Below are 26,585 nucleotides of genomic sequence, written 5' to 3' on the forward strand. Positions count from 1 at the left end.
ACATACGTTGTCTTGTCAGCATAAGCAGTCTTCTCGCCTCTCAAATTGCATATATTACAAGGCCCATCCATTATCTAAAATCCTACTTCGTGGATCCACTTCATTTCTCCGCCTCCCAACTCAAGTCATATCTCAGAAAGAGACAGAAAGTGTAATGCTCTCTAGCCTAATACCTAATGACTCGCTCCCTGTCACACAGAAATTTGCCACAGGGGCTTGATTGAGAACTGCGGTCACGCCGTTATTTTCCTAAACAGCCATTCCAAAAACATAACTCTCCCTGAATGTATACCATGTATATTCACAAGAATGGGCTCATAACTCAGCCAGCCTGGCAGGTGCATATTGTTTTGAGATGAGTAATAGAAGATTCCTACCTGTCTGTTTATGATAGTCGTGTAATACAGAACTTTACTGCCTCTTTACAGATCGATAAAGGGTAAAAAGTCTTAACTGTGTTGAAGTTGATGGGAAGACACCCACTGATTTAAGTGGCACCAGCATTCTTTGTTGAGGCTACACCCTTCAGCATCAATGACACAAGTGAGAGTACAGACAGAAGAGCTCAGGAGTTGGTGCCATAAATCATTAGGAGTTCGATGGTCCCTGCTTGCTTTAATGCTTTCTAATGGTGCAGTAGATGTATTCAGTGCAATCAGGTAATGGCATGTACAGTTTTACATATGAAGTGGAATAAAAGCATCCTTGTAATGTTTTAACCACTTAGGATGAAATATTCCAAAAATTCCCAGAAAACAGGTGGAGAACAAGAAGAAAACTGGGAGAAAATATTTTTGCCATCTTCAGAGACCAGCTGTAGCAAGAAACTCCACAGACTCCACCTGCACGGGCTGCTAACTGGTGAAGCTGGGGTAAGTCACTGTGAACTAGAAATGTGCCCTCCACATTGCCACCGAAAACACTGAAATCTGGCCTGAGCTGGATGCATCACACTTCAGCTGGAGGAATAAGAAGAAAGCAAAATGTTGCTGGTAAAGATAAGATGTATGTGCATGAAAGGAGGCGGTAGATGGCCCAGAGGATGTCCAGTGTGTTGCTCTTCTCACTGGTGGCACAGTCCAGGACTGTATTACTCACCAGGCCTGGCTAAATCCCCATAGCTCTGCTGAGGTGGATAACAGGACGACGATGCCCCATCTGGGATGAAAAACAACTAAAAAGAGGGTGCAGCCTTGAAATTTAACACTGAGGGACAAAACCTGCAAAGGTAAATGTAGTTTTTGGCATCACATAACTTGGAGCATGTGATCATGTCACTTTATTGTTATTTTAATATAGTGCTTTTGTAAGACCTGCTGGAATGACAGAGAGGTTCCCCTCTGGAGGGATGGAACAGGAACACAGAATATCCTATGCTGGAAGGGACCCATCAGGATCATTAAGTTCAACTCCTGGCTCCACACTGGTCTACTCAAAAATCTCAGTGTCCCATCCAAAACCCCAGCACAATAGTCAAAGAGGAATATTCAGCCCCCACATAAATATGAGGGAGGCCAGCTTCTTGTAGCTCTCACTGGGGGGGAAAAAGAGAGGGCAAAGTCAAGAGCTGAGTATGAACTGAGCATACAACAACAGATAACTGAGCAATTACAGTGATGATGTTCTGTATTTCAATGCTTTGTTTTGTTTTTTGAAAGTACCAACCCCATGTTCAGATGGCGTCACTGCTGGCAAAGATGAATGCAGTGATTCCCACTCTTCAATTACTGAACGCTCAAAAAAATTGGCTGTCTGGTCCGAAAGGGGACTGCTTTTGTCTGAAAAGGCATGAGTTTGCTCAGTACAGCTATGAAGGTTATCTTTTTCTCACCTGCATTTCTACAGCAGACCCCTGAAACATCCTTTTCAAAACACACGGCTTCAGCAATGGCTTGTTTGCTTCTGTAATTCCCCACTGTCGTACAAAGAATAAGAAAGGAAACATCCAAAAAGCTCTCTCATTTCTTGGCATAACCCAAAAGAGGCCATGTTGTACTTTTTCCATGGCTGCATTTCACAAGTCACTTTATAGACAATAGCAGATTAATTATAACCACAGGCTTAGCAAATCCCCATGACAAGACATCCTTATTGTGGTAGAGACAGCGTGCACTGAAATGATAGGGAGGAAATCTACTACTTTCCTACATAAAAGTCTCTTGGTGGGGTGGTTGCAAGTGCAAGCTAGCAGGGCTGCTCACACTGAGCTGTGCTGGGTATGCCAAGGGCCTGAGTGTGACTTTGCAGAGTGCAATGTCATTTGTGTAAAGGGCTTGGGTGACAGCGGCGATAGGGAAAGAGAGGGGGGCAACTTTGCTCCATCTGGGGTGTATTCAGCTGGCCGACACTATGGATGCTTTATTAAAGCGAGGCCATGAGATTTAGAGCAGAGAAAGAAATGAGACTCTGGGAAAAATGAAAAGGAAGACTTTAATGAAGGACATTTATCAAGACATCTCTCTGCGGTAGCATTATTTAGATGTTGGTCTGTATCAAGAGATGGAATGGAAGACTGTTTATCTCTCCTGAGCTTGATTCTTCCCACATTCAAGACAACACTTCTTTTAGCTGAAGATTTCCCACCTTACATTACAAGACAAATGCCTTCAGAAATAAAAAAAATCTTCATGAAACAGTGAGATTTTCTTCAAAGCAAGTCCCAAGGGCAGTGCCCACCTTAAACTCAGAGTAAAGAGTGAAGCAACACTCACGTGTTGCATTCACTGCTATTATTTGTTATTTATTATTCATTCTTTGCTGCTGCATTTCCCTGGCTTGCTGAGAGCATCACCAAAGTCAGCTGCCCATGCCTGCGCTGGGAGGGAATGTTACCTGCAGACCTTTTCCCTCAGTACACATCCTTTCCAGTGGCTATTCTGTCACATCCTTCTCTCCTTGACAAAACAGTGTTGGAACTGTGAAGACTGAGAAACACAAAACTAAGGGCATATGTGAACGTTGATCACTCAGCACCAGACAGACCTTCCTGGCCATGCATAAGACAGGTACCATCTGCTCTCTGTCTGCTTGCCTCATCCTCTACAATTTCCAGACCTGCAGCCAGTGTCTTACAGAGATGTTTTCCTTCTGTAGCCTTCAATAATTCCACAAACTGGCCTCTCTCAAGCACTGAACTATGCAGAAATCCTTTGGAAATAAAAAATAAAAAAATTAAAAAAAAAAAAAAAAGTAAGCATACTATTGTACCAAAACATAAAGAACAAAACTTTTGGACATTTCCTAATTTTCCAAGTGCTCGAAAATGGAACAAGACAAAGCTTCTTTCTGGATAGGCTTTGGTATCCAGCATTTGTGATACATGCTAAAAAAAAATCCGAACACAAAATGCTCTGCCTCTGCATAAATGGAATACAAATGTTGCAACCTCCATAGAAATAAGAGATAAAGAGCACCTTTTATTCTACTGTTTTGAAAAATTCTCTCTTTTTTTTTTTCATACTCCTTTTTGGATTCTCTGTTAAGGCAACTTGTACCAGGAAGTGCCTACCTCAAAACATTGCTGAAGTATTCAAATGCAGCTCTTAAAACTGACTAACAAACAGAAAGCTCATACTTTTGGCTGCCAGATTCAGTAAGAGAAAACCTTTCACAAAAATGTTATCACCCATCTATTGTCACAGTGCACTTTTATGTATCTGGATAAGGCTAGGGATATATGAATCTTTTTGGAGTGGAATATTCTTAAACTGCACTTCAGTATTCAGTGGTTTCTATTTTTTAATGAGAACACTGATATGCACAGAAGTTATTACGCTTTTATTGAGTGTTGTGGTTGACATGATATTGGTTTTGGAACTCCACTCTGTAAAATCATTCTTTTGTGCTTCTGTTCCTTCCTTTTTTGAAGCTTCGTGTGAGAGTAGGAAATATCTGAATTCTTCTTGAAAAGAGAAGCCTCCATTTTTTACCATCTTTATCCAGCCTCTCTCGCCAGGAATTCAAACCTGTTTCCACTGCTTGTTTTACTCTAAGCTTAGCAAGTCCCAGGCCAAGAGCACCAAAGGCAGGGCCTTCCTTCCAGCCACGTCAGAGCTGAAATGCTTTACCAGGAGGGTGCAGATGTGAAATTTACTTTGCTGTTGCCTTTTCTTAATTTAAAAAAAAAGAAAAGAAAAAAAAAAAAAAAAAGCAGGATTTTTGAGGTCTGCTAAGACTTCCATCAGTACCAAATTCAGAGGACATTTATTAGTCTATCGAGTTCACTGCATAATCTGTGTGAAGTGTCCAAAGAAGCTTAATTCCTCCCTTCCCTCCCCTGAGCAAACCAACAAACAATCTGGCAGCTCTCATCTTTGGTTTCAAAACAATGGTTTCCACTGAAGCTTTAAAAGAAATCTAATCCTGCATATTTTCCTCCTTTCTTAGCAGTTGTGAAAGCTTATTTGAACGCATACGACACGTTCGACACGTCCTTTAAAAGGAAAAGCAACCTCTAGCGCAGCGAGAAGTCAAAGCGCCAGCAAACCGCCACTCTTCTTTCTTTTTTACCTTTCCACATGGTCAACGTTGCCTGCCACGCCGACCCCTCCGATGGTATAAATCTTCCCGTCGTACACCAGACTGTTATGTCGACACCTGGGGACTGTCATCCGGGACACGAGGTTCCAGTTATCGAGCAAGGACATGTAACACCAGACGTCAGCCAGTGTGACACCCGACTCCATGCCGCCTGGCACCAACGTGTGGGTGAGGGGAAGAAAAAGGGGAGAAGTACATGAGCTCCTGGAACAGGAGCAGCTTGGCACACAGCAATCAAAGCCAGTTACAAAGTAAAAACTCTTCAAATGACATTTGACTAATTAAAATAAATCACCCTCAATACCGAGCATCTGTTCCGATGATGCATATCTGTGTCATTTATTCATGCGTCCCAAAGGCTTTTTTTTTTTCTTTTTTCATTAGATGACATGAAGAAATCAAGATGTCAGACTTCAAGGGACAAGTACGTAAGGGGATAGACCCTTTCCAATGTTCATAAATAACTTCCAGTCTATTAAATTACTGCAACACTTGCAAGAAGGTATTATGAGGCATAGCCTATCTGGGATGCAAGACACAGTCCAAAATGAAATCTAAGTGCTTCATACAGTGATGGATCAAAGCAGCATATACATGGGCAGAACAGATTCAGTGCTTGCACTGTAGGCTTAATGCCTGATTTTCAAGGACAAAATTCTTATTTATTTTCATTCATTTGCTGATAAATGGAAGAACCAGCTGTACTGTTCCTTCAAATCAGTTTAAGATGCTCAAGTGAAATCACAGGATTATAGAATGGTTTGAGTTGAAAGGAACTTTAAAGACCTTTTAGTTCCAACCCTCTGCCCTGGGCAGAGCAGCCACCCACCAGCTCCCACCCAACTTGCCCTTGAAGGCCTCTGGGGATGGGGCATCCACAGCTTCTCTGGGAAGCCTTTGCCAGGGCCTCATTGCCCATGTAGTGAAGAGTTTCTTCCTTACCTCTAATCTGACTCTCCTCTCTTTTAGTTGAAAGCCATTATCCCTTGCCCTTTCGCTGCACTTCCTGACAAAGAGTTTCTCCCTGTCTTTTCTGTAGGCCCCTTAGGCACCGGAATGCCATGGTATAGCCGTAGAGCCTTCTCTTCTCCAGGCTGAGCAACCCAAACTCTCCCAACCTGTCTCCATAGAAGAGGTGTTCCAGTTCTCTCAACATCCTTATGGACCTCCTCTGGCCCCACTCCAACAGCTCCACATCCTTTCTGTGCTGAACACAGCACTGTAGGTGGGGCCTCACACACTTCTTTTGATGCAGTCCAGGATATGGCTGGCTTTCTGCATATGTATACTGGCAGTTTTTAAACTTCTCACAGTAGCTCCCAATGGAGCTACTTATTTCATGCCTCACTATTCCCATTTTGGAGAACAAGAAGGCAAAATGATTTATCTGAGACCACACTAGGAGTCTTCGGTGGAGCCAGGGAAAGAAACAAATCTCTCAGTTCTGTGGTTTAATGACAAATCCAGGCTTTCTCCTTGCTATTTCACTCTCAAAACCTACCATTGTGGAGTCCAGTGCTTCGAGCTTGCAGGAATTCAGTCCCTTTTCTATTGGTTTCCCTTATGTTTTTCCTATGTCTTATAAGTTTGAGCAAAGCAAAATATCCAGTGACACTGTGCTGGGTTTCCAGCCATGCAGGACTTCCAGCTCTCCTATTTTATCCATTGAGTACCACCAACTCATTCATCCAAATTCAAAGGAAAGAGCTGAAATGAGCTTTGAATTCAGGACTCGATGGCTTTTGCCAGCAGGTAAGGCACAATCTAAAATATCTTTACATATTGGAAAGTGCTCCAGCTAAGAATAACTACAAGTCAAAAGCCTCCATAGAAGGCTTTCGCTCTGGCACCAAAAAAGAGCATGGGCAGAAAATGCCAAACAAATAATTTCCTTTTTTTTTTTTTTTCCTTTTTTTTCCTTATTTCCTTAGGGCCTCTATGCAGTATTAATGGAATTTAACACCACAGGCAGCAATTTACTGCAGAAAATGTAGTGAGGTTACACCAGAAGGGAAAGGTAACAGCTGTAACTCTTATTGGTACTGCCTGGTGCATCTCTGTCTTCAGATCCCACACACCTGCACCTCCCTGCCCCGACTCCTTCCTTCATCCCCAAACCTCCGCACTGCTGCCATCAGAGCAAGCTGTAGCCTGCTAGCAATTGCTTTTCGCCCTCCAGCCAAGCAGAGGTACCACAAGACTGCAAATAACCAGACACTGCAATGCTACAGGCACAGAGCAGACAGCTACTTTGGGAGTTAAAGCCTTTTAAGGAGCGTGGTCTCAGTTTCATTGAAACTAAGAAGATTATAGGGCTAGTGACTACTGTCAAAAGAGAGGTTTCAACAACAAGTACAAGAAATGAATGCCCCTGTAAGCAAATACTGTAAGTGTAGGTCACATATTCAGCAGTTCAGCCTGTCTGTCTCAAATTCCATAACCCACCATTTAGACTCAACTACAGCCAATATTTTAAATTGTGTTACTATGGCAGTGGAACCTCTTTGCATGCCTGATGGTTGTCAGGCCTATTTTTTTGATGTTGCGACAGCAAAATATTGCTCTTGACTGCTTCAAGAGCACGCTAGCGTGGCGGAGAAACAGAGAATGATAACAGCATGGAAATCCCCTTTCCCAGCCCCTCTCTCACTTGTCTTTTTTCATTTTATCCCCCAGGAATAACATATCCTTCTTTGCTTGTTCTGTCTGTGTTGTAAGGAGGAAGCTTTTCTCCCAGCCCCAGATGTTTGCTGCTCACCTGAAAGATAAATGTTGTCTCCAGCGCTGACCACGCTGAAGAACTCCCGATCATAGAAGGGCAGGCTGGCCAAAGGGTACCACTTGTTGTTTTGAGGATTTAAGCAAGTGACTGCTGTTAAAGCACGTTGGTTCATGCCAATCATCTGACGGCCCCCAACTAAGACTATCACCTCAGCTACACCTAGGATTCAAAAAGCAGAAGAGCAAAGAAAAGAAAGTGATACCTCTCTGCTAGGCAGGAGACTACAAAAAGCACTCAGCAATCAGAGCAGCTGTAACACATTGTGGATACATCTGTCTTTGTACAATCAAATCAGGAAGAGTGAGGAAAAATGGAAAACTTGTGGGGAGAGCGGGGGGTGAGCATGCTGGGGGTCACTGGGAAGGCAGCACATCATCTGGACAACATTCTAAAGGGGAAAGAAGTAAAAAAGTTCTTCTCATGTAAAGACGTCTGGTGACTTCAACAGTCTTTGGGTGAGACCCACACGTATCAAATCCTTGTTCTGCTGAAGGAAATGAGAATTTTCTCAAGGGCTGTGATATTGCTGGAGCTTGACTGTTATTTAGACAAAATATATTGGGATTGAACCTATAGAAGGTTGTTCTTCCACAGCAGGTTTAGCCTATGGCTACTTTTCTTCATCCTGACTTTCTTTATCCACATATTTGCTTGGATAATTTTCAAGGGTCTTTTTTTCCTGCTTTTCCTGGAGAAACCTGGTTTTCCATATGCAGGAAACTCTTCCTCAAGCCTCTAATGGGGGTCTTAATGGACCAAGTGTTAGGAAACAGGAGAAAAAGCTTCTGTTCCATTATTGTCATTAACTGAGATTTATCTGTGCTTGAACAGCTTCCCCAGGCCCATAGCACACAAGATGTAGAGCAAGCCAAGTTCTCTGCTGGGGCAAATGGACAAAACTTTTGCAGGCCAAATCTCTACGTTTTTTCCTCCCACTTGAATCTCAGCCAGTAGTACATCAAATCTGATCCACAAGGTTCTCCAGAATCATTCATTGCAGTGGATTGCAACTGTGGGTCACAGTTTAACTCTGGGACATTTTCTGCCTCTAACCCCCAAGTGCCAAGTGCTGGGGATAACTTGGATTTAGTGCTAAGCAACAAGTGTTAAAATTGTAAGGCTCAGTGCAATCTGTTGCCAGGAAGGGCAGACCCAGAAGCTGGAGCACGAACTGGAAGGAAATGCCACTTCAGGAGCTCTGCTTGTGGCCAGAGCCATTGCTGTGATCTGTTACGGTGCCCAGCTCAGAGTCAAGTGCGTCCAGGTGCCCAGAAGTGAGGCTGTCAGCCAGAGAAATCAGGAGCTCCAGCACTGAGAAATGCTTCAGAGGAACGGATTATCACTGTTTTTCATTAGCTCTTTAAAATATATATATATATTTGTCATTCAAACAAGGTTACTCTCTTACAAGTTATTAAGCCAAAGTGCGGTGGAGTTTTAAATAAATATTTTTCAGTAACAAGAGATCATTATTTTTGCAACATACCAGAAAAGCTAATCACCTGAGCACAACATAACTTGATTATAATCAATGACCTCGAGAGGGCATGTGGCATGCTGCAGTGAGTCCACAAAGGATGTTTAGAGATCCTTTGTGCCTACGTGAATGCCGTTGATATGCAAAATAACACGATTCTATATAATTAAGCTCTGACCTAAAAAACTATAATCACCCTCTCTTACCCTGCGAGAATCACTTTTCCCTCATCAACAAGCTTCTGGAAATGGTTCATATTACACCTACAATTTTATATACATAAAATAAGCACTTTTCAAAAATCCCTTCAAACATCACACCATTAGTCGTCTTCAGTGAAAGACTTTTTAGGGTAGATTGTTATTGAAAGTCCTCTACACTTCATTCTTCTGAAAGGTGCCTTGATGAGAGCCTCCAGAAGCAGCAAATGATGCGGTTTGATATGCCATCTCAATGCCATTACACCTTGTCCTATCAAAGCAACCCTGCTAAAGAGTCTGTCCCCTTCCTTCCTGCAGACACCCTTCAGATGCTGACAGGCTGCTCTTAGGTCTCCCCACAGCCTTCTCTTCTCCAAGCTGAACAGCCCCAGCTCTCTCAGTCTGTCCTTGCAGGGGAGGTGTTCCACCCCTTGGATATTTCTAACACTAACGTGACACAGTGCTGCCACACTTGTTTTTTTGTTTTTTTTTTTTTTAAATGTATATTTTTCCAAAAAGGAAAATTTGTGGGATTTTGAAAAGGGTTTTTTAAAAGGGAATTTATCCTGTGTATCCATTTGTTTTGGAGGCAGAATTGTCTGTACTAGTACTGCAGGACTGCAAGAATACATTTACATAGGGCTGTGAAAGTGAGGCTTAATTATGAATATTAATCAGCTGCTCCTTGCAAGAGGTTGAATGGCAAAGAAGCAAATGTTATTATTCATCTCTTCCTGCAGCCAGAGAAACTGAGGCACAGGGGGTTTGACAACAGGACAGTGACGGAACATCACATTGACCCTCACTGTCTCTGTCAAAGCTTGTAATTCCACCTGGGGTGGAAGGGACCTCAAACACCACCCATTCCCAACCCCCTGCCATGGGCTGGGTTGCCAACATCAGGCATCAGCTCAGGCTGCCCAGGCCCATCCATGGCCTTGAGCACCTCCAGGGATGGAGCACCCCCTGCTCTCTGGGCAGCAGTGTCTTCTCAATGAAAAATCTCTCCCTGACATTTAACCTTAATCTCCACTCTTTTAGTTTGAAACCTTTCCCCTTTGTCCTATCACTATCTACCTATGTAAAAAGTTCATTTCCCTACTGCTTATAAGCTCCCTTTTAAATCCAGTTTCAGGAATGTACACCTAAATTCCTAATGCTGGGCCACTGGGAGAGGCTCCTACATGGAATGGCCTGTGTTGAAAAGGACCACAATGACCACTTCAACCCCCCTGCTATGTGCAGGGTCGCCAACCAGCAGACCAGGCTGCCCAGAGCCACATCCAGCCTGGCCTTGAATGCCTCCAGGAATGGGGCATCCACAGCCTCCTTGGGCAACCTGATCCAATGCGTCACCACGCTCTTCCATGCTCAATCAAAGCGGAATTGCAAACAGAGCTTAACATTTTGCCAAATTCATGCTGGAAAGCGAGCAAAGGGAAGGAGCCAAGGTCTGTGCCCCAGCCCTGAGCATGCCCTGGTCTGTACCTGGGTGCAAGCTGGTGCTGCTGAAGGAAGTTTTGTTTTACCTGCAGAGAGCCTGGGCCGGGTCCTCGGCGTCTGCATCTCCTGCCGGGCGTGCGGCAGCATGTGATAACGCTTGGCTTCGTTCACCAGATCCCGGCAGGCCTCCGAAGACTTTATCAGCTCCTCATTGTCAACAACGTTTAGCAGATAGCTGGGATGGATGAAGGGGAGACGCACCACCGCCAGCAGCTCCGCAGCATACTGCAAAGGGGGAGAAAACAACAACGCACTGCAGCCTTTGTTCAGCTGCTCGGCATCTCCGCCTTCATCTGTGCAAACTGTCCCTTGTCCCTCAACCTGCAGACATGCTACCCTTGGAGCTGTCCTGGGGATACGGATTTTGCACTGGTGCTTGGTGCTCAGGTAGGCCAGAGGTGATGCAGCCTTTGATGCTCTGTTATCAGGGCTGGATTTGGTCCCAGAGGGAATGAAAACAATCCTCAAAAGGTGGTAACGCGTGTTGTACAGCTGTACGAAGGGCTTTCAGAATAAAAGCTCATTCTGAACACATGCTGAATGTAACACCTTATGCACTGGAGACGTGAGGTAAGCTTTCAGAATTAACCTTGAAATGCAGGAGTGATCGTTACAGCACAAATAAAAAAAGGAGAAAAAACAAACAAACAGAAAAGACTATGCTGGCATTGTGGATGTGAAACAAAAGCTGGCAAATAGTGTGGGTTTTAACTACCACTATGGAAGTTGATGAATAACACCATCTTTTAATTAGTAAGGTTTATTTGTTGGGGAAACAAATAATGCACTTCTAGATTTTGGAGAAGTCAGACTCCAGAGGGTGCTATACAAATACTGACAGTAAGTTGCATCTTCTAAATAAATACATTAAACCTTGGAGGGCAAAGGACGTCTGAGCAAATGAAGCTGTCTGTCACTGAACTGGCTTAAAGGAGAACAAACCCCCCATGAGAGAAAACTGCGATCGAAAAACCAAGAGCCCAAACACAGATTATTCTTTTTATATATGTGTTTCTGCCATAAAGCACCACGGAATACAGTGAGAAGCTGAATGGGAAAATGTGGTCCTTGAGACGAAATCCACACAAACAGGAGGCAAGCAACGGGAGCACAGCAAGAAAAGATAATCTCTTGCAATAGACAGGCATAAAAATTGTGGCCACCAAAGACCCCACATGGGACTGAGGTCAGGATGCAAACAAATATTCCTGAGGCTCATAGTCCTGAGAAACACTGGGCACTGGCAGCATCTGCTGGCCTGCACATGCCTCTGCTCTTCCAGAAGCTCCTTGGCTCTGGCAGGTTTTTAAGTAGCAGGAGAGCCAAGGCACAGCAGGAGCAGGGACATGGAAGGGTCACTGGGAGATAGGAGAGCTGCAGCCAGCTAATGGGCTTCTCCTTAGGGCTGGGCAGGCAGGTGAGAACACAGCAATGACTAGGATTGCTTCCAAGACTTCCCCTTTCCCAACTCTAATGGAAAAAGCAGGTTTCATTTGGGGAGAAAACAGGATTTTTCCTTCCAGTGGCAATGAATTCACACTGTTTTCCTGCCTGAGAGCCACGTCAGCCTGGTACAAGCTCAATTAGAGCCAGCACTTTACCACCTGCAGTGAGCTGAACCCTACCCAAGACAGCAGGGACGTGGCAGCAGGAAGACAACCAGGGTCACAGGCTGAACGAGGACAGCAATTTTACCTAGGGCACAATGGGTTTAGGTCTAGCTACCCTGCTGCTGTTCAGTGCCAGAGAAGTGATGCAAAAGGAAAAATGGCAGTGCTTCTCTTCCGAAACAAATCCCCAGTGACTGGTGACCGTGTGGCTCCATGCTGTACCTCCAGAATGGCACAGGACCACATGGCTGGGGCTGAGTAAGGCTTGGGATCACTCCATCGGCCCACGAACAAGGAAAAAAGAGGTACCTCTCTTTTCCCTTGCTGAAATCCATTTCTATAGAGCTTTCTTAGGAGGTGAACCGGCTGCTCCCCTTCCCCAGAGTGACAAATGTCAGGCACTTGGCTGCAGATACCATAATGCCCTTAAGCAGTAGCTCGTAGGAGAGGGAGCAGTGGACATATGGCCGTGGGTGGCAAAGCTCTGATTTCAGGAAGTGCTTTTTTTAAGAAGGTTGGGGGCGTTTAACCTTACAAGGGAGCCAAGACGAAACGTGGAATCGGGACACAGGAATAATGCGGATAGCAAGTACACAGGGATGAGCCAGACAAGCCCTGGCGGGGAGGTTAATCCCCATCACAGCCTGCTTAGGAAGCAGAAAGAGCTGCTAAAGGGCAGTTTAAATAAAGTTGTGAAATATATACACCCGTAGCAGAGCAAGCAACTTCCCTTGGCGCTGCAGCACGTGTGAGAGCAGGGCTGTACAAGGAGCAGCTGTACCACGAAGAAGGATAAAGCACGAGCATAGGTGTGCACTGAATTAGGATGAGGGGTCCAACAGGCACCAGGATGTCCCAGAGGTTGGTTTAAATTCGTATATCTGGAATTTAAACCAGAGCAGTGCTGGGCGATTCCTGGATGAGTCCCTTGCCCCCAGGTTGCCCACAATAAATGGGGCATCACTTGCTGCATTAGCATGGTGAGCTCTTCCTCTTGGCTCGCCCATCTCTCTTTAATTAGATAAGTGAGAAAATGTGATTCTGTTTCTCTCTTTCATTCCCCACCCTTTCTCTCCTTCTTTGTCTGAGCTCGTGGCTTATTTTGAAGGGAAATAATAATTAGAACATGTTGCTCCCTTTCCTCAGCTTGAAAGTTAATGCTACATATCAAAACCCATGTCACTTTTCACTCTTACTCTCCCCCCTGCACAACCAGCCAGGAAAAGCTCTGTATATGTGTGTGTGCACGCATGGCCACGTGCAGCCGCGATTCAGGCTCATCCCCAAAGGCATTAAGGGTACACATAATAACAGTGTTTTTTACCAAGGGATTTGAAGAGTACGTACCATCGCGTTGTCTTTAGAAGACAGGAGAGGCTTTTATCCACCAATGGCTTTTTGCACCAGCTCTTTTAAGCACTATAGTCAAGGGTGAATTTCATTTAGCCTCACTGATTTAAGAACATTCAAGTGATTTAGGCAATCAGCAGCCTTTTTCTTTTGGATTCTCCCTTACAAGGCTTCCTAGCTCTGTCAGCTATGATTGTATTAAATATCCTGCTACTATTATCCTTTTCATTTAAGACTAGAATAAGCACTGTAACGCATTTCAACCTTCTTACCATCTGTTATTTGCTCTCCATTTTTGTCTTTCTGTTGCTCCTTATACAGCTATGGAATGCCTATGGTAGCTCCTGATATTACTATTTTTCATTACAACAGCAGAAAACCTGCACAGCACACTTTGCCACATTCTGCAGACAACAACCTGCACTCCCTGGAGTTGCAATTTGTGCCTGCTTGTAACCCTGAGGATATTTTCTTCTCATACTGGGTTGCTGGACAAACTGAAATTGTTCTCAGATCTTTGTTTGGAATCACTTATGAGTGGTCTACAACCCGCCTTGCACGCCACAGAGACCACCTAATCATTAAGGCTGGAAAAGACTACTAACAGCATGTAGCCTAGCCATCAACAAAACCCCACCATGCCCACTGACCATGTCCCTCAGTGCCACATCTCCATGGCTCTTGAACACCTCAGGGACGGTGACTCCACCATCTCTGTGGGCAGCCTGTGCCAACACCTCAGGTCCTATATAAGGAGATATAATTATGGAAGAACCTAATGAATATACTGTACAAAATGCTAAGGAAGATTCTGAGCACTTTCATGGCATGGCTTTTCAGCTGTTTTAAACCTCGGCGTATCTCACATTGGATCAAGGGAGCTGCTCAGGTTTTGCAGAACATCTAGTTAATAAATGCAGTGCTGAGCAGTGATGAAGCTGAACTCCTCTGTGGTCCTTTTATGGCCAGGACAATCCTGCATAGGCTAGGGCACCACTACCACAGAAGCAAAGGCTTTTTGGAAAGTCACAGGGAACGTGGTAGAGCAGTGACTTTGGAGAGATGCTGTTTGGCCAAACTCAAGGCAGCTATTGCACTGATGTCAATTTCAGGAGCTGAACTGAATGCAGGGTCTTTAACCAGACTGAAATCACAACTGTGTTTCATAAAAAAAGGGAGAGAAAAAGTTTAGAGATCATCTTATTTTTCCTTAATTACCTAAACATTTGGGGATGAGATCCAGATGGTGATGGGGTTTTGATGGGTTCGAGTGTACTCTCAGAAAGTATGCTGATGACACCTACCTAAATGGTACAGTTGACACAACAGAAGGAAGGAATGCCAACAAGAAAGATCAGGACAGGCTTGAAAAGTAGGCCCACAAGAACCTAATGAAATTTAACAAGGCAACCCCAGATACCAGTACAGACTCAGAGAAGAACTCCTTGACAGCAGCCCTGCCAAGAAGGAGCCCTGATGGCCAAAAAGCTGGACATGAGCCAGCAGTGTGCTCTTGTAGCTCGGCAGGCCAACAGTATCCTGGGTTGTATCAACAGAGGAGTGGCAGCAGCAGGGACGTGATTGTCCCCCTCTCCTCTGCCCTTGTGAGGCCCCAGCTGGAGCACTGTGTCCAGGTCTTGGCCCCCAGTATAGGAAAAATGTGGAGCTGTTGGTGGGTCCAGAGGGGGGTCACAAAGATGATCAGGGGGCTGGAGCACCTCTCCTATGAAGAAAGGTTCAGGGAACTGGACCTGTTTAACCTGGAGAAGAGAAGGATCTGGGGGGGCTTCATTGTGGCTTTCCAGTACTTGAAGGGTGCTTACAAGCAGGAGAGGGACTGACTTTTTACATGGCCTGATAGTGACAGGACAAGTAAGAACAGCTTTAAACTAAAAGAGGGGAGATTTAGGTTAGATTTTAGGAAGAAATTTTTTACTCAGGGTGTGGTGAAGAACTGGCACTGCTACACAGAGAAACTGGGTATTCTGTGATTCTGTGATTCTGTGATTCTGTGGGTGCCCCATCCCTGGAGATGCCCAAGGTCAGGCTGGATGGGGCCCTGGGCAGCCTGGGCTGGTGGAGGGCAACCCACAGCAGGAGGTTGGGACTGGAAGATCTTTAAGGTCTCTCCAATGTAAGCCATTCTATCATTCTACAATCCAGCTTCAGAACTCCTAACTGGGTACATACATGCATGTACTTGACAGCTAGACATGTAAACTCATGTTATAATTAACAGTCATCTAGTCAAATCACTTAATGCAGTCCTCAGAGCAATTGCAGCTGGCTGAATGCATCACACACCAGGGGAAGCAGAGTATCAATGTCCTGTTCTGGCCTAAAGCTGTGAGTTAGCAGCTCCTGGCAAAGGGACAGCATGCCTCAGAGCAGGCCTCAGAGCATGCCGCATTAACGTGTCTGCAACAAGATGCCAGCCTAAACTGGAGGATGATTAATTCGCCTGTCTGATGGGAATTTCTGCCCCCATTTGCCCTGGGCACTGTGCTCAGGTCACAGTCACACTATGAGGAAGCCTACATTATCTTGGGTCAGTGCTGACTGAGAGGGATATAAAATCAACACAATTCGCTATAGATTGAAATTGACCTTTTTCATTCTCACACAGAAGCAACTCCCATCTTGGCAGGCCAGCCAGACTTAACCAAACTGGACTACAAAACAACTGAAGACTGGTTTTATTCCAAGCTGGCAGTTTAAGTGGGGACGTTTACTTTGGTAAACTTTTGTGGCATTCCTCCTGCTCATTATATAGGCATTACAAATGCTTGCAAGTGGGCTTTATTCTGCTACCTTGTAATTCTCAGTTAGGCAACCCTCTTCAGTATCACATTAAAAATAATCTTTTTATTCTCAAATCTGTAATCCAGTACAATCCTCCCAGGTGTCCTCTGAAAGGACTTTCCATGTGCTCCTGCACAGGCTTGAGCTACAACAATATGCAGTTAGTTTCAAAAGGAAATAAGTTTACTGCTACAGAGTCAAATTTCCTACTCCTTAAGTGTTACAGCAGAAAGCTCTCAAGATTTTTAACATTTTTGAAGCAATGCCCAGAGAGGTTAAAATAATGTTTCCCCTATGCCTTATAACTCGTCTGTCTCTCTTGCTTACTGTTCTTCCTACAAAGCTCCCTTTGTGCCATCTGCCCAAAGAAACATGTTTAAGCCAGAAATGGAAATACAGAAGTTTGATTACCCATGTTAAGGTAGGGGTTTGCTCCAATAAACTGCTGTTTCAGCAGTTTGTGCTTAAACTGAGAGAGCTTTGAAACTTTAGAAAGTAGGAGCATATTCAATTCATCTGAGAGCGACTGAGGAGGTTTACATCATCCCACAGGAGAATGGGTTCAGTGGGGACCTCTTTGAATGGAGAATGCCATCAGGGATGGTCCTGAATCACAGAATGGCTCGGGTTGAAAGAAACCTTAAAGACCATCTAGTTCCTACTCCCAACAGCTTAAGCAGCACCAGCTTCCTGCTGCATGAAACTTCTTCAGATTAGGAGAGGGCACTCTGATTGTAAAAATAAATGGCAAAACCCCCAGATATGTAGATGCCAACCTTTGGCTCCACCTTGCAGTGGGGCATTGAGCTGCTAGCAGAATGGCTCCAGCCTGGAGGCCCAAGTGGTTTGCCCTTTCCAGAAATAGCCCTTCTAGATTGTATTTTCATGGCACATGGCTGTGTTATTTGGCAATTAGTGTTCTTGCTTTGATTCATCTAAGCCCTGGGTATTACAAAGGAATGCAATGTTTTCAATAACCTCTTGCACAATCATACATCCAATTCCAGCCAACGCTCTCTGGTCTGCTTGGTATTTATTCATCACCTGAATTGACTTCTTGGAATTGCAGTGCTTCCTTCAGATTAAACCAAAGGGTCTGCTAACATGGCAGCTGACAGCCTCATAATACACTGAGAGAACCACGCAGCCAACAACCTGGTTTGCAGTGCTGGGCTCACATGGTGACTCGGCAGGGGAATGCCACCTGCATAAATCTGATGCCTAGCAAGAAGAAAAGAGTAGCCCTTCTGTCTTCCTGAAATAAGGTTTCAATGTGAAACCTTTGTGGCAGCACAGCTGACTTAATGCTGTAATGTCATCAGTGCTGCATAAAGGGAACTGCTGTCCTCTTTTCCAAAGTGTTTGCAAAGCAGCATACAGGCAGGCATTTCCAGCAGCAATACAATGAGTTTTTTTTTCTAACACACAGACTTTAAAATCACAGAATTATAGAATGGCTTGGGTTGCAAGGGACCTCAAGGACTATCAAGTCCCAGTTCCCATGCCACAGGCAGGGTTGCCATCATGTACATTAAATTGCCCAGGGCCTCGTCCAACCTGGCCTTAAACACCTCCAGGGATGGAGCAATCTGTTCCAGCACCTCACTGCATCAATGATAGAATAGAACATCCCAAGTTGGAAGGGACCCACAAGGATAATCAAGACAAACTCCTAGTTCTGCACAGGACAGCCCAGAAATCAGATCATATACATAAAGATAATTCATTAATCTATTACAGCTGGAATTTACCTGATAGTAAGGCTTAAAAAGCCCTCCATATTATCATCTCATTGACTGAACTCTTCCCAACAAACATTCTAAATTCCCCCAGAGGTCACTGCAATGGTAACTGGCATTTCCTACTCAAACACCAGCAGATGTATAGATGCAACCACAAAGGCATGCTGCCAACAATTCAGAGGCTGAAGCTTATAAGAAACTTCCCAAAATCCAATGAACTTCTGACACATACAGCTCTTCAACACACTGATGCAAACACTCACCTACAGTAATTCTCTGAAATACTTCTTGGCTATGGCACAAAACAATTTTCTTTCTGGAGGTTCTTAAGCAGAGCAAGGGAACACAGCTGAGCACCTGTGAGAAGCTTCTTGCAAATGGATGTCTTTGCAAGGTCACTGCTTTAGCGAGAGTTGAAAACTAGTTTGTAAATACACTGAAGATAAGTTGGGAAAGCCACAGAAATTAAGAGACTGAGAGGTCTGGGGCCAGGGAGCTCCTCAAACAAACTGGGCATGGTGGCAATGGGTTGACTGGAAAATCTTAGTGATCTTTTCCAACCTTAATGATTCTATGAATTTAAAATTGTTAGAAATAATTTAGTAGGCTTTCACTGACGGGTATCTCTCTAAAAAAAAATTACTAGATTAATGCAGGAGGAACTTAATGAACTGCAAACTTCACCCACATATTCTTTGTGGATCTCTTCTGCTTTTTTATCCTGCTTCTTCCTCCCATGGATTGCTAAGTGCATGTTCCTACGCTGATTCTGCTCCTGCTGCTCCCTTTTCTTCTCCTTCTCTAAGCCTGTACAGGCTCTGAGTGTGTCTGACTGCCACCAGGAAAAGCTTCATTTAAATCTGAGCTCTTTGAGCAGCCTGTCCCTGTGAAATCACAGTGGTTACCGCTCATCCCTTGCGTTTTTCACTTTCAGAGAAATTGGAGCTTCTTGCACTTTCATTATGGCATCTTTTTGAATTCGTCTGCTCTTCCCACAAATGGATTTCAAAGCATTAGGGTAGTCTGGGCTTCTCAAAGGAGTCTAATTGAACTGTAATAGAGTGTTAGTGCCTAATTCACTTAGGCTCCCTTGGAAGCCGTGCCATTCATACTTATTCTAGCACTGCTCTCCTGAAGCTTAATGCTCTTAAGTACATTGATTGATCAATTAATTTCCTATTATGATCAACTTAAGCGATCTGTACATGCTGGCATTGTGTATCAGTGTTTGAATAGATCATTACCTCCTTGTCACCACAAAATCATGCTCATTCCCTCTCTGATTCCTCCTAGTCTTGGAGTGTGTTGGTCTTTTGCATAATGTTGGAGACTCTGTAAAATCTGCATGATGAATTATGCTGCCATCTTAACTGCAGACCAGAGATCTTCGATTTGCTCTCTCACAGTTACCCACCTGCTTCTCCTCCACAGTTTCTTGTTTCCTGTCTATTCTTTTTAATTGTTAAAATACAGCTCATTGGCATTCTTAACATCTTTGACAAATTCTCTTCTCCTTCACTTTTCTTTATCCTCATTTCCACACAGAGCGCCTTCATGTAGGCATTGTGTTTGCTCAGACTGATTTGCATGGTCTCAACTTCATCCCCATGGTCCTACAGCTGTCACACCCTCATTGTACCCTCCCAGCCAACTCCTCTCCTTTGGACTTCAAACACTTACAGACATTTATCTCTCTCTAGCTGTCATTAGGCCAAGTCATGCATATTCACATCTTTTAATCTTTCTTTCTCACATCAATTCCTTCACTCTTTTAATCATTTGTGCTGCTCTTCTCTAAATTACCTCCAATTTGTCTACGCATCTCTGGTTCCCAGGCACCATGAAGATGCTGTTTAGACAAATCCGCCTCTGAGGACACAAGTTCATAGAAGGCTTTTTAATGCCTTTTTGGCACAGACATTTCATTTTGCTGTTGGACATTGTGATTTTAAAAAGGGTTTAAAAGCAGGCACACAATTACATCCATGAAGAGTGCATCAAAAGGTGACTGCCAATGAGCGGAGCCTCTGCTCCGTCACTCACGGCTGCAGTAACTGCCACTCTTCCAGCCATAAACTGCTCAGCTTGTTGAAATATTTGTCCTCTCCTCACATCTTGTCCTTCCTCAGGGGGAGAGGGAAGCTTCACGCAACTAGGCACTTTGTTTTCATAGGCTTTCTGTTATTAATAGGTATGTTGCTGTGTTTTTTATGTTGGAGAAAACGGACACAAGTTTGGACTTGGAGGAGAAGGTGGGAAAGTTTCCCGTGAGCTTTGGTCTGTCTGTGCTGTGGGAAAACAGCAAATTGCAGCATATCCAGCACCACTACATCTTCCCATTCCACACTGATGCTGGGCACAGCTGCAGCATTTCACACCTCTGCTGGTCATTAGCATTGGTGGACAATTACAGCTCGTTATCATAGGATCATAAAGGTTGGAAAAGATCTCTAAGATCATCCAGTCCAGCCATCAGCTCATCACCCATGCTCTTTCATAGAGTCATAAAGCTTGGAAAAGACCAGCATAATTATCTATTCCATCCCCAACCCACCCCAGATGCCCACTAACCATCTCCAGGTGCCGCATCTCAACAGTTCTGGAACACCTCCAGAGACAGTGACTCCCACACCTCCCTGGGCAGCAACCACTGCCTGATCATGGATCCTCCCAGCAGCACGTGCAGAAGACATTGCTTCCTTCCAGCTTATAGGACAATAAACAGGGGAATAAAGATGAAACAGCTGGTCCAAGTCCACACAGACAGTGGGGGGATGCATTCAGGTTCAGGCTGTGCCCAAGGGCCCAGGGTGCCCAGCAGGAGTCTTTGCTGGTGTTTGGATGGCTCAGATCATATTGGTTTTTGGACAGTAAAGCCTCCATTACACTATACTTTTTTTTTGCATGAGTTTGCCATGGTTGCAATAAACTTATCAAGGGGATAACCGCTAGGATGAACCCTACAATCTTGTCTACCAGTCAGTTAGAGGAGTAAATAGAAAAATAGTAAATTCAGCTTTTCCAGATGTGTCAGCTGGCTGCAGACTTTCCACACAGTGACAGGCAATCAGGAGGAATTCCTGTAACCAGTGCTCTGCTTCTGCTGGCACAGGAAATTACCCAAGTATTCAGGACTTCACATCACAGGCTGCTTCTTTTGGTGAGACTGATTAGACGCGACTGCACTCCAAGCATCCCTAAAATAGCTCCATAAACGTTACCAGGTGAGCCACCGTGCTGCTTTGATGCACTGGATACAGCTATTTACCAAATCTTAGCTTAACACTTATGTCATTATCTGCACTGATTCTCTGTTTCATGTAGCTGGATCAGCAACCTTTAAAGCACTGTTATTTTTTCTTTGTAACAAGTGTAAGGTGCTGTTTCTTTGCAATCCCACAGATGCTTTTCCTAACACTGTAAGACCTCATATGAGAACAATTTGCAAAATTAAAAGTCAGAATATAGCTTTTCAACTCATTTTGCAGATGAACTCTGATTCCTTCCCTACCACTGCCCTCCAACCTGATGGTGAAAGACTAACAAAAGCGAAAAGAATCTGATACCCAAAGAAGAGCTTTTAGGAAGGTACAGAATCAGAAGGATATGTAACACAATGCCCTTCCATGAGAATGGGTGAGAAAATCTCCAGAGAGGTCCTTTCAAGAGGAACAGGACAGGCAGTGACACACATGTTGCTGTAACAGCGTAGCTCAAGGTGCTCTTGTGTGGGGAATGGCCATGTTAGCTTCACATAACGTGTTGAGATGTACCCTTAGGTGAAGGTTCACACTATGGGTAGCCCATTTTCAATGTTTCACCACTCTTTTGGAGAAGACATTTTTCCTTATACCCAACCTGACACAACTTAAAACCTCTTGTCCTGCTGTTATCTGGGAGAAGAGGTCAACCCACACCGTGCCACAAATTCCTTTCAGACAGTTGTAGATCAGGTCACTCGTGAACCCTCCCTCTTCTCCTCTTCTCCAGAGGATAATTCCTCTTCTCTTCTGCTGGTGCCAGAAACCTGCCTTTGGGTGAATTGCTGTGCCCTAAAGAAGCTTTGAAAGAGGCACTTACATCACCTGACTCAGAGCCATTAAGAATAAAAACCTTCTAATGTGACAGCAGAGATTGGCCTGTCAGGTAAGGGCAGATGAGAAGTGTGAAGAAGGTCCTGGAAATCCAGGCCCCAGGAAACTTAATGACCAATGTCTTACCCAGGTGGGCTTTGGGCTGTTTCTGGCTAAAACTCTCCTACCCATAGGTCCCACCAGTCGGCTGCAGAAGCACAAACCCTATTGCTGCTTTGATGTCCCCATGTGCTATTTTCTGACCCTGAAGAGAGAAAGAAATAATTGAGCAAATCCATCTCACCAAACTGTGAATAAAGTCAATACATCCATGCACAGCTCTTGCAAGGGAGTCGAGCCTGCATCTGTTGTTTCCATGGTTGTTCAGACTGTAAAACTAATGGGAGCTGGGCACTTCCGGACATGGCGGCCCTTGCTGCACATCAAGTACAAATTTTCACTTATCATCTTTATCTGAAGTTATCTGATTATTTAGATCCTTCTTCCTTCCAACCCACCCTCAGAGCTACTTGTTTCTGAGTACTGAAAATGCAGTAGTCATTTTTGTAAAGATGGGATTTTTCATGGTAAGTATGAGCTCCCACTTTTAGAAAATAAGTACCTGTTTAACTAAGAGCTTTATCATAGATCACACAGTGCACAGAGTTAAAAAAAAAATAGAATCAACCAGGAACAACAGCCATCTGAAGAAACGAGCTTAGTGGTAGGATTGGACATGAAAATAGCTATCTGTATGGTATCTTTAGCATTAATTTATTCAAGACCCTCGTCTCTGGATAAATACAAATTAAAAATTAAAAGCCCTTGTAAAGTAATGCATGAAACCAAAGCACCGCAGAGAAATTTGGAGAAGCAAATAAAACTGCCAGCATAAGCTGCAAAGGCTTTGCAGGAGGTGAAAAGAAGGAATCTTGGAATTTAAATACAAAAACAACACAGAAAACCAACCCAACCACAACATGAAAGCAAGAGAGGAGGAGATGGCGGTGGTGGAAAAACCACCACTTAAAAAATAAATTCATAACATCACCGCAGCAGGGCGCAGGAGGAAATATTTTAACCATCAGTTTGGAAAACACAACCCAGACCACCTGATGAGTGACACCTTCTGTTTGCACCAGGCAAACTGTCTCCTGCTGCAGGGTTCTCATGCTCCAGCCCCTGGGAATAATCCTTAAGTTTGCATTAGTTTCGGAGCTCAGAGCTGCATGGAGCTGACTGCTGTCATCAAATGTTAAGCAAGCTGTGAAATACTCCATAAAACCATGTTTTTCAATGCCAGCAAGAGCCAGAAAGTGGTTCATTTCAGTAAATAAATGATATTGTGTAGATGTTACAGGTAATAACAATATCAGCTAATACTAAAAGGCACCTCTGGCATGTGCATGAGGTGGCTGCAGACTGGCAGTTCCCCAGCACAAAATCTCGCTGAGCTATGTTACCTGCTCACACAGGACATGAAAGGTGGAGAAAAGCCCTTGCCAAGGTCAGTCAGCATCTCTGTCCTCCAGAAAGAGAGATCTGGGGTTCAGGCCACAACCCACCAAGACTGACTTTCAAGACCTTCAAGTTGGAGGCTTTTAATTATCACTACGGTAATCCTCTGGTCCCAAGGATAACCACAACCATCAAAAAGTCACTGATTTTAGCATTAATCTGGAGACAGTGCTGGGTGAAGTAACATGCTTAGTTTCTTGAGTAGAGGGCAGACGGCACAGCAGAGATGGTTGAGTAAGGGCTAACTAATAAATATATAACACTCAGGGGGTTATCTGTGTAGCCGACAGAAATTCAGAATCACTTGTTGTGTGCTGAAGCTACACGCATTCAAGATGTGCCATCAAAAGAAATACTGATTTTCTGATAGATTTTTATTTCCCGCTGTTGCTAAAACGCATCCTCTTCATAAAGTAACATCTTCCACAACTCTAATCCTTCCTGATTTATCTACGACCAAGCTTGCAGCCAGGAGCTTGAAGCCCTAGCTTTGTACAATGCATGTCACAAATGAGATTTTGACTCTAAATGATCAGATATGGGGATCAGATTGTGAAATTACTTAGATTTTGTGCATAGCCTGCATTCCCTTTCTCTTTCTTTATCTGAATTGCCCATCCTATCTCCCTCTCATCCTCACATTCACGGTGATAGTTTCTATTTTAGAAGCATTTACGGGAATGGAGCGGAGTGAGGCTGCTGAGATTATTTTTACCTGAGCTCTGATTGCAGCGTCCTTCTTAATCCACTTTATCACTGTTTCATACACCAGCTCCTCTGCTTTGGTGTTCAGGCTGTCGTTGGACATATAGGAAATGAAGTCGTCTTTTGAGATATTAAGGATCTCCTCTTGGTTTGCCACCTCTGGGAAAATCTGCAGGGCGTATGCTTTGGCCATGTTGTATAGTTCAGTGCACTGCATGGCTTCAGCCATGGCTAATATTCCTAAGCAGTTGCTAGCAGTCAGCTGTTTCTCTAAAAGGAACAAATAAAAGGCAAGTGAGAATTATTAAAAGCAAGATTCACATTTTTTCACTGAGCTCATGAAAAAATAAATGCCACAGACAGAACTCCAACGCTAATTAATTTCAGGGAGTTAATTAGAAGCAGCACCCTGTATTACTTCAGGACTGGGGCTTAATGTAGAAAATCAAAGTCTGTCTAACAACTGAACTGGGGACTGGGAGAGAAACATGCTTTCTGTGTCTGCTTTTTGTGCAAACCTTCATACACACTGGGAAAACCCACTGACATAATACTGTCTCGGGCTTCCCAAAGGACAGGAATCCAGCCAAGAGAGTCCTGCTATTCGTACCGCTTACAATGTTGCTTTAAGAAACAGCAAAGATGTAAACGGCAGTGCAGACACTTAAGAATAAATGCAAACAGCACTGAGGACATTTCTGAGGATGCTGCAGTTGCTTTATGATAATTTTTGCCCTGTTCAGCTACTAAGCTACTTCAAATAATAAAAAAAATATATCAAAAAATCCCCCCTCCCCTCCTTTTTTTCAAAGGAACTTTGTTGCTGCTGAATGTGATGACATCCCTTATGCAAAACACAGATTACACCAACGCCTTCTGTTAAATGTTGTGTAGTGAGTTTCAAAGAAAATCGTGCACAGAGGAGACAGCATTATCTCCTACCCGGAAAACAGAACTAACAGCACAGTGTGTAGATTTGTGTTAAAGTGTGCTACACCACACATTTGACTGTACTTTTTTTCCCTTTCAGGAAAAACCCACCAACTTCAGAAATTCATAAGAGGAACTCGATTTTTTTCTCAGATTCTATTAACCAAGCCACTACTGGTACATTCTTTAAGATGTAAGACAGAAAAAAAAAAAAATAGAGGGGGAGACAGACTTCAATAGAATCATGGAATCATAGACTGGCTGGGATTGAAAAGGACCACAATGCTCATCCAGTTCCAACCCCCTGCTGTGTGCAGGTCGCCAACCAGCAGCCCAGGCTGCCCAGAGCCACATCCAGCCTGGCCTTGAATGCCTGCAGGGATGGGGCATCCACAGCCTCCTTGGGCAACCTGTTCCAGTGCCTCACCACCCAATAGACCACATCAGGACTGGTGGCAGACTTCCGTGCTGCTAGAAAAAAAAAGTGCATCCCATTTGGGCAGTGTCATAGCTCAGTGCGTTATTTCAGAGCACTGGAGAGGAATGTCAGGTAGCCTCAAACCTCTTCAAGCACAACTCCCATCGCATTGCCTCCACTGAAAATGCTCAGTGATTTGTCCCTACACTCAGATTCTGCCTTCACCAGATGTAAAACCTGCATGCTATCTGTGCATGGCTTTTATTAAAATGGGATTACAACCCTTTTTTTTTTTTAGCTTAAAGACATCCCCTTCTGTGTGTGGGCTGTTGGTTTTTTCTTCAATAAAATAATTTTTTTTAAAAAATTATTTTCTTCTGCATCTCTAACTATCTTGAAAGAAGGCTATCTCATTTTGCATCATTTGATTGTGCTGATTGCAAGAAGTCCATTTCCTCAAGCACACCAGAACAGTGGCACTGCTTTCTGTCAGAAGATTTTGTCACTCAAAGCCTGCGCAGAGACAGGCTGCAAACTGACAGCTGAAGCACAAAGCTCCCAAATTTTCTGCTTTTCCAATTAAAAGAACCAAAAATCTCTTCAAAGGCTTTTGGTTCTGTCCGTTGGCAGCAGCTTCGTGTATACATATGGCTATGGGTAAAATAATCACCTAACAGAGCCTCTCATCATTGCTTGGCAAACCTCCAAGTCAAAGACGAATCTGACACTGCCCCACCTCATCCTCATAAGGTTTATAATCAAGGAAATAATCCGGTTTGACTCATCGTGTGTTTACTAGCATACAGTGGAAAAGACCTGCAAGAATGAATCCTTCCCTTGAAGGGCCTAGCTCAGCTTCTGTCAGGACAGATTCCCATATCTTCCCCAGCTGAGCCTGAGGTATGGGGCAGAAAAAGCAGAGCTCACAGCTGATTT

The 26,585-nt window shown here is 44.0% G+C and overlaps 1 protein-coding gene across 8 annotated transcripts in view; it reads right to left on the reverse strand.

The window, feature by feature from the left end:
• Positions 1-26,585, reverse strand: part of KLHL29 (kelch like family member 29) — a 402,070-nt gene that overhangs the window by 24,867 nt on the left and 350,618 nt on the right. For all 8 annotated transcript variants that reach the window (XM_042882334.1, XM_042882351.1, XM_042882324.1 and 5 more), the window contains 4 exons: positions 24,312-24,571; positions 10,528-10,726; positions 7,298-7,480; positions 4,510-4,690 (listed from right to left, as the gene is read on the reverse strand). In XM_042882334.1, the coding sequence (XP_042738268.1) occupies positions 4,510-4,690; positions 7,298-7,480; positions 10,528-10,726; positions 24,312-24,571 (823 nt within the window). The remainder of the gene's footprint in view (positions 1-4,509; positions 4,691-7,297; positions 7,481-10,527; positions 10,727-24,311; positions 24,572-26,585) is intronic.

Source organism: Lagopus leucura, unplaced genomic scaffold, assembly GCF_019238085.1.
Source record: "Lagopus leucura isolate 7727_CA_CO unplaced genomic scaffold, USGS_WTPT01 Super-Scaffold_73, whole genome shotgun sequence".
Lineage (NCBI taxonomy): Eukaryota > Metazoa > Chordata > Aves > Galliformes > Phasianidae > Lagopus > Lagopus leucura.